Source organism: Corvus moneduloides, chromosome 1 (genome assembly GCF_009650955.1).
Source record: "Corvus moneduloides isolate bCorMon1 chromosome 1, bCorMon1.pri, whole genome shotgun sequence".
NCBI lineage: Eukaryota > Metazoa > Chordata > Aves > Passeriformes > Corvidae > Corvus > Corvus moneduloides.
The window spans coordinates 101274071-101282680 of record NC_045476.1 but is presented as its reverse complement, the minus strand read 5'-3'; the positions used below and the strand labels follow the sequence as shown (position 1 = coordinate 101282680).

Here is an 8610-nt window from a genome sequence, read left to right as displayed (position 1 = left end):
GACACAGGGAAATTTGCTGGCAGCAGGAACATTGCCAGGCTGCTGGGTGGGAGAGACCAGCTACAAAAAGTGGGATAGAATGCTGTTAAACAGAGCATAATGTACAATGTTTATTTGAAATTAATGAGGCTTGCATGTCTTCAAAATGCATTTTAATATTTAAATTGCTGCAAAAGTAAATTATTAAAATAAAGTGTCCATGAATTATCACCCCTGATCTCCCAAGCTGCAGTGCTAGAAAATGAGAGACAAAGAGTGCCCAGGTCAGTGAGGTAAAGGAAAGGCTGTCCCCTTCTCATGTTGAACATCTTCCACTGTAAGAGTACATCTTTTCACTTCTGTTCAGCTGTGGGAAAGATGTCTCAGGAAGGAAGTCTTAACATGGGACCCAAATAAGGAATTTAATTGAGAGACTTTGGTGTTCCAGACACCAATGTCCACCACTGAGGGAACAGAGCATATCCACCCACGTAAGTGGATTAATTCTGGCATTAGACAGAGAAGAAACAGTTATGTCAGGACCTTCCTCTCATCTTCCTTACTTCCAGAGGAAGATCAGTCCAGCACCTATTTCTACATCTCCTCCAGAACAGTGCAAGAGGAGAGAGTTTTGTTAAGTGCTCCCAGATTTCTAGAGGAAAAGATTCTGAGCTTCCTCCCATATTTGCAGGGCTCCTGCTGTATGCACACACTGTGAAGAAACCACAACACAAGTGAGATGGTGAGACAGCATTTCATTGCAGATAGCTGCTAGACCTTGGATCTCTCCCCTCCTTTGGTGGAAGGGCCCTTGGACAAGGGAGTAGTCTTCTTTCTTTTGCTTGCAAGAGCAGGGCTACTGATGGGTCCCTTATCGACACAAGGAGTAAAGGGAAGCCCTAGCAAATAACAAAAGTATTCTGGTATTTTTAAACTTAGGCTTTGTCTTACACCCTGTCCACCAAGAATTTGTGAGAATTTCATAGAACAAGATGTGAACAAATCAATAGAGGAAACAGCATCTGAACCACAATGCAGGCATTTAATGTCTCCTTGTGCATTAAATTACCCAATTAATGTTTCCTGTTGCCTTAGCCTGTTCTAATAAGGCTTGACTGTCGCTTATCAGCCCCTAATCTTCTAAATGATGAACAAGAACTGCAGCTGGATTTACAAGAGCCTTTGGGGCACAATACCAAACTCCCAGAGTGCCAAAGATCCATCCTTGGAATTATGCTTATTAAGGTTTCACATTCATTATAATTTACTTCAGACAGATATCTACTAATAAGATCAGATTGACTTTATTATTTATTATTTATTAAGTACTATTAAAATAGATACACTGGACAACCAATTTCTGTGTATAAATAATTTCTCAAAAAATAAGCATTTTTGTTGCATAAAAATGTCATTTCAGATACCAATACTCCTTTGAGTTAACTGAGTTTGCCTGCTGTGTGGGCTTATTTTTCCTGAAAGGCTGATCTATAATTTAGAATGTTTTGGGTGTAAGAAAAATTTTTCCAGTGTAACTGAAAGTAATCTTTATGGGGTGTGTCCACAAGTTAGCTAATTAGAATAGAGATGTTGGGAAAGAGTTGTAGGTAATGAGTAACTAATAGGGATAAATGATTTTTAATAGACAATGGCAGTGTCTCCAGAATGATAAATACTTTCCTGTTGTATTATAAAAAATAAATAAATCTGTTTTACAAAGAGAGACTTCTTATGAACTGTGAGGCCAGTTGGGGGGAGGAATAGATTCATTTAGATAAAATGCTATTAAATTGCCTGCATAGTGTCCTGTCAGACAACTATTGATCCCATCCCATGGGAGAAATTGATTTCTGTGCAGAGAGCTATGTGCTCTCTGCAGTGTCTTGCTTCAGTGCTATTGCGCTGGTAATCACACGCTGCTGCCTCTTTTCCTTTCTCTCCCTTTCCATCTATTTGTTGTACAAAGATTGATTGAGAGATGTGAAGGATTCAAATTGCCATATTTGTTGTTATTTGACCTTTCCAGTTATATTCTGTTAAATATGTAAATAGTTCATTTGTAGTTCTGTGCATATGAGTTTGCTGAAGCAGTGTGTGAGGAGGGTTCCAGGGGGATGCTTGTACTATGGTTCTCCTGTAGATCTGTTAGAGCTGACTCAGTGAAGGGATTTCAAATGCAGTTGAGAATTCCCCCTGCTTTGGCAAAAATATCTAGGCTAGTTCTCAAAACAAGATCTAAAGATGGGAAAATAACTCAAACTTTTAACACCAGAATCACATAAAAGCTGAAAAGAGAAACGATAAGTGATTAAGGATCCTTGCTTTGGTTTCCTTCTTTTAGGCCTAAGTACCTTTTGTCAGCTCCCATTAATGTGAGTCATTTTTTAATAAGACAAATATACCTGAGGTGAAGTAATGACAACATTGAAGTTGCAACCCACTTCTAAATCTCCCCCCTTGGAATAAGAATAAGAAACAAGGTCTTTAATTGCCATGAAATGGTCACACATTGTTTCTCAGATAATACAGCTTCAGTTTACAAAACTGTTTGTCTGATGAGTTATGTATGTACTTGACTTTTTCTACTATTTCTTGTCATTCTTGCATTGGTTTCATTCTTATGACTCATCTATAATCATCAGTGCTGAGCAGGTGTTTGAATGTCAGCTTGTGGGGATCAAGGCCCTTGCTGTTCTCTGGGACCATAACTTGGCATTTGCACATGGGGAATACCTTCTGAATGGGAAAAAGCCAGGGCAGACCTTCTGGCTTCAACTCATGCCAGTGCTAAGAGCATAGAGGGGAGTAAAGATCTGTTGGTATCACAGCCATATTTTAGTAGTCCCAGGCTTCTGCATTAGGCCTAGGAAGGAAAGTGTAGGATGGTTCCTCCTGGAAGATTTCCAAAATCTGACTGGACAAAGTCCTAAGCAAACAAGTACAACATTAAGGCTAACCCTTCTTTAGCAGAAGTTTAGATTAGAGAACTTCCCTCATTCTCCTCACACCAAGGTCTCTTTGAAATTAAAGCTTTCTATGATATTATGAATTCAAGTCCTGGTTACCTTTAAGCATTTGCCCAAGATAGCTCCTTGCTAGGACATCAGCTCTAGCCTATGAAATGAAGCCCTTGTTTTTCAATTGCCTTTTAATGCTTTGGATAGCACAGCAAGTGAAGATACATTTCTTCTCTTCGTTAGTCTCTCCTCCATTTCGCCACTCATCATATAATTCAATTTAACTTTGCTGCAACTGGAGGCAAACACTGACTTCTCATGTGCGTTCTGGAAGGTGCCTAGGCAGCAGGGAGAAGACCATATCTGACAGCATAAGGTGCATGGGGGCAAACACATTTCCCAGCTGTGGAGAAATGCAGCTGAGATGGGAATGCTCAACCAGGGTGACAGGAGTCATTGGAGAAAATCGCTGACTGCAGCTCCTCAAATCCAGCACCTCTTAACTTCTGGCCTGAAGGTGTGAGATTTTCTCCCTCCATCTTGGAGTGGGGAAAGGGAAGATGAAGCTGTGCTGTGTGGTTTTGTTAGAAATACAGAAGGAGGGAGGTGATAGGGTAGGGAGAATGAGGAGCCAGAAAGACAGAAGGGAGATGAAAGTGTGCGGTAGTATGTATGTGGGAATTTGCATAGGGAACGCACAATGTTATGTGTATTTGGGGAAACATCATTGTATGAGCACACACGAAGGAAAGGAGTCAGGTCTGGGGAACAGCAAAAAGTACCAACAATGAGACCAGTATCAGAGAAAATGGGCTCTCTTCCTTATCTATTCTCACGTATCATAAATTTACAGGGGTAGTTTCACTCTGATTGGGACAAAGCTGACAGCTCGCTGCAAGCAAACAGGGACTAGAAATTATAGTGAAAGGCACCTTAGAAACTCTAGAGGCATGCAAAAATCAGTCCTGGGACCTGTTTTCACTTGCTTATGTGTCTCCTTTATTAAGTAGAATTTAATTTGATAGCCTATTAGAAGTACATCTAGAAGGAACTGCTGGACGCCCCTTGCTGGGTGTTTCTATGATTCTCTCTCACAGCAGGGTGACTTTTGCACTGTACTTACTTTTTGTAAAATAAACAAAGCAAGCTAATTGCAATTGAAGAGCACAGTGTTGCTAAACCCAGGGTTTTCCTAAGAGAGCCTTGAAGCCTTAGCTTCAATTGGCTTGTGTTTGTATGTGCTTCAGAGAAAATTTAATCAAGAAAAGAATTGCCCCTCATCTCTGTCCCCATTAATTTAATGTGAGAATCCATCATTTTAACAGAAACTTTATTTGTGCATGGGGATTGCCTTTCATAACAGGGAGATCAGTGAATGGGAGAAGTTGTCAAAGCTGATGGTGAAGGCTGAACTGCTTGCAGAGCTTACTTCTGGGCTGATGTTTTTCTTCTGTTCAGCGTCTTCCTCCCTTTCCACCCATGGCTAAGGACAAATACAGAGACACAATTGTGAGGACAATATAAAGCAAAGTTGCTGCGCAGGAAAACATGTAGACTGTACAAGCATTGGCTACAAACGTTCTCAGGTCAGAAATCAAAGGTCTGTGTCATTATTTGAAGGACACTTTTTGCAATAAAGGACTTCAATCCTGTCTCCAATTCTCTTCCTAACCCCACAGGATCCTACTAACATAATTAGCATCCTTACTGATGCATTCAGGTATAGACTAGGCTCTCTCATAATTTGGTTTGTTTTATCTAGGTGTGGGTTGCATTAACCTGGCAGAGTGATGGGGAAGATTTCTGTTCTCTGCTTTGAGCTGGTAAGTGCAGGCAGATTCCTCTGGTTTTGACAAAATGAATTCCTTTAAAGGAAAGAAAGCTAAGCTGTTCTAAAAGGCCACAAGTAGATTAATGATTCCTGTCTGTCAGTCTGATAACTCCATTCTCACGCTTCACTGTTTTTTCCTACTACACCTGCTTTATATGTTCAAGTGTGGAGCTCTTGGTTTGATCCTGAATTTGTGACTGAAAAAGAATTATTGAACTTCTGCTGTGGTGCTGATGAAAGCATAACCTAAAAGTCCATTGGGCTTTTTTATTCTGTCACTGTGCTTCAGATTTCCGTCTCTGCTGTCCACCCATACCTTTGCAATTCTGTGGCATAGTTATCTCCAATAATTCCCCAGTTTCCTCTTCCCACCAAGTTTAAAGAAACAAACAGTAGAAATATTGCTTCAAGTACAAAGCAGCCACTTCTGTAACTTGCATCCTTTCATCTGGTAAATGTACAGTAAATGAGCTGAAATATTGTTGACTGTTCAGAAATCATTTGTTAATTCATCTTATCAAGGGAACTCTCACTTACAGATGGACTGGACAGTGGAAGTTGTGCCACCTCTGGGAACTCCACCTCCATAAGATGTGGCCTCCTTGGACATCATGCTGGAGGCCTTGGATCCACCAGAGATCCCACTGCTGGTAAAACCTGATGAATGGGTCGTGCCCTTGGCACCTAGAACAGTTATAAAGGAGACGTTACTGACAAAAAAAGGAAGGAACTTTCCAGGTCAATTGCGAACTACTTAAAACTACTAATTTAAAACTGTGTTTTAAAAAAATTCAAGGCTAGCAAATGTATCAAAAGACAAGGTGACTGCTGATTACTTGACTTGTTCTGTCAATATGCTGCTTTTTAGCTGCCACCTTGGGGAAAGGATATTATCAGTGCTGCTATGGATGCTCCCAGAACACAGAGAACATCTATGGCTCTTGCACAGACTGTTTTTGATAAGCAAAATTGGATCTCCAAAATTGTTTCAGCACTATTTGCCTCTGCTGAAACTGCACTTTTCTGTGGAACTGCCTGAAGACTGTGGAACAAACTTCTGTAGAAACTAGAAACTGTTGCACTTTCTGTTGCAGGTGAGGAGCATGTTCCATTCACTCCACTTTCCCTTACACAAGCCTGTAATAGATACCTGTAAAATTCAAGTACCACAAGTTGTGGTAGCCAGTGGCCAGTTTATATGTATATCTTCAACTCAGTCTAAATAAGCCCTGAGCAAAACACTCCATTGCAAACTCTTCTTCTCCTGGGAGAGGAGTAAAGCATTAGTAACGACAAATGTTACTGATAATGCTTAAAGCATTCCTGGAGGATGCTCAAATATTTTGGTGATGAGCTTGTTATAACATCTTCTGTAAAGTGATACTGAACAATACTCATGTCCCACTGCAGAATCAGCCGCTCCTTCGAGCGTGTTTGTTCTGGGGGGAGGAAGGGTTACAGTCTGAATGAAAAGGTTAAGAAGATGTGTTTGGAGAGATTTCAGTGAGCACCTGCGGAAATGAAATCAGGCCCTTTTAGCTCTCAATCAGGCAAAGAATGTGTGGCAAGCTCTCCTGCTGCAGGGAGCCAAAGCTCACACCTGTCTTGGCAATGTTACAGAGCTAGCATTTTCCACATGGATAAAAGCTCTTTTGGAGTATCTCCTGTCGGCATGGCTAAGGTTTCCTTGAGTCATGCAGACTTCTCTTCACCAAAATGGTGGCTTTCATAAAAGTCCATCGTTAACACAGAGGTTGCAAGATTTTGCTTCTGTTTCTTATAAAAATTCTCAGCACACAGACAGATAGAAGTCTTAGAACTGACAGCTTCATGCTCTCTGTAGGGCATCTCCACTGAAGAGTTTGCCACTGGTTATGAGTGTACTGAGGTCAGCTGTACCACTGTGATCTGTAACAGAAGGCAGCCGTCTAACATATGACTAGAGTGAGCCACTGGCATCTCCTGCATACCAGGATTTCTGCTGCTAAGGCAGCATGGTGCCTGAGAGCAGCTCTCCTCTTTTCACTCTCTCTGTCCCCCTCCTCTCCCGACTTTCTCTCATATTCTGTCCCTCGGCTGCTACTATCCCTTAAGCTCTTTCCTGCTGAATATTCAATAAACACTGTATTTAGCAACCTAAACTCACTGATCGAATCATACAAAGTAAAAATTAAAAAATGCCTCACAGGAGTCACATGCAGTATGTCTCTGAATGACCCTTCTGTCACTTATTCCCTCACTGTCTAGAGAGTCTCACTCTATGAATAATATTGGCAGCAATGTAAATCACATCTTAAAAAAAAATCCAACTTATTTCCTCTCAGTCAAGCTTAACACATTTTTTGCTATTAAGAGATGCCCTGAATCTGAACCCTGGCCAACTCACCTGGTCAACCACCCATTTTATGGCTGGAGAAGTCATGTTCAGCTCCATCCTTCAGATTTCTACCTGCTGATTATGGAAGTAGTAGACCAGTGGTAGGCCAATATGTCAGAGATGCCCGCCTATAATCAGCCTGCTGGTTGGCATACCCTTGAAACATGGGACATGCGGGTCCGAGACCCTGAAGCCAGAAAGGGTTTTGGAGCCTCTATCCAAGGTCAGAGAGCTAATTACTGTGCTGCTGGGTAAAGTGTGATTGCATGGGGCACTCTGTTCTGTGCAGTCATGCCTGCTCAGAGGATGCCTGCTGAATCAGGTCACACAGGCAGGTCTGGCAGGGGAGAATACCTTGTGCACAGATCCCACGGGATCTGGGGTTAAACAAGTGCCACGCTGCTGGGATTCATCCGGTCAGGGAGTGCTCCATGCAAGCAGCAAAACAGTAAACATCTGCAGGGTTAGCTCATGTGAAAGGCAGCTCTGCCTCATTTTAATACTTAGATAGGGGCTGTCAAGGATGTGTATACATTCCCTTCATGAATTCGCCTCTTGGACTGCAACTAATTTCCGTCCTCTACAGAGTTTGCATAAGGTTTTAGTTCTCCCTGTATGGATGAATGTGAGTAAAGAGCAAAGGAAATCTGGTAATTTATATTAAATGTAGGTACACAGATCACGTCCTTGTATAAGTGCATCATTGCTTGTTGCTACCTTGACTCTTCATATTATTGATGATTCCTGGCAGAATGGAGAGATAGCACAAACTTCAAATAAACACTGTCCAAAATCTCATGAATACCATGTATGTATGTGTTCATTCATGCATAGTCTGTACATACACAGAAAACACCCTCAATAATATCCCACTCACAGCACACAGTTAAACAGAGGAATCTTTTTTCTTAAGTGAAATACAGGTATGTAGGAGAGAAGAGATTATTTGGCAAGCTTTATTTTCAAGGAGAATAAGTTGTCTGATCCTATGCACTGAACCACATAACCACACACACACACACACACAGAATTGCTCATACCCATTCCCTGGAGAGTAGAAGTGGGGCCTCCAGAATGCACACCTCCCCCAGAGGATCTCGCTTCGTGGGACATCATTGATGAAGCAAGGGATCCTGCTGCGATCCCAGAAGGAGTGAATCCAGCGTTGCGGACGTTCTGGTCAGACATGGTGCTGTCTGCTGGTGAGAATTCCAGTGGAGCACTCAGGGAATGCTCAATCCATCCTTTTATACACTTTCCAGCTGACAGTGAAGAAATGAAACTGCTGCCAAGATAAGGAAGAATAGAAACTGAAACTTATCCTCAGCCAGGAAACGAAACTGAACTTTGTCAATAGGCTTTTTTATTGCTGTTGTCATGTTGGAATTTAGGCAAACCAAGTAATTTCCCCTTATGATACTAAAATCATGAGAGCATGTGTGGCACCTGATGTGGCTGAAAGCTTT

General features: G+C 41.6%; 1 protein-coding gene across 1 annotated transcript; it reads right to left on the bottom strand.

The window, feature by feature from the left end:
- Window positions 1-4249: 4249 nt before the first annotated feature.
- On the bottom strand, window positions 4250-8407 carry LOC116449137 (interferon alpha-inducible protein 6-like). Its single transcript, XM_032120299.1, has 3 exons — window positions 8185-8407; window positions 5305-5451; window positions 4250-4419 (listed from the first exon to the last, which is right to left on the bottom strand). The coding sequence occupies exons 1-3, from the start codon at window positions 8330-8332 to the stop codon at window positions 4391-4393; spliced, it is 324 nt and encodes a 107-aa protein (XP_031976190.1). The 5' UTR covers window positions 8333-8407; the 3' UTR covers window positions 4250-4390.
- Window positions 8408-8610: the final 203 nt, after the last annotated feature.

What these genes read in the sequence shown, in the direction of transcription:
- LOC116449137 (XM_032120299.1), bottom strand. Translation starts at nt 8,332, where the DNA reads ATGTCTGACCAGAACGTCCGCAACGCTGGATTCACTCCTTCTGGGATC. An exon ending in TTCTACTCTCCAGGGAATGG is followed by an intron (nt 5,452 to 8,184) that starts GTATGAGCAATT and finishes TAACTGTTCTAG; the next exon opens with GTGCCAAGGGCACGACCCAT. An exon ending in TTCCACTGTCCAGTCCATCT is followed by an intron (nt 4,420 to 5,304) that starts GTAAGTGAGAGT and finishes ATTTGTCCTTAG; the next exon opens with CCATGGGTGGAAAGGGAGGA.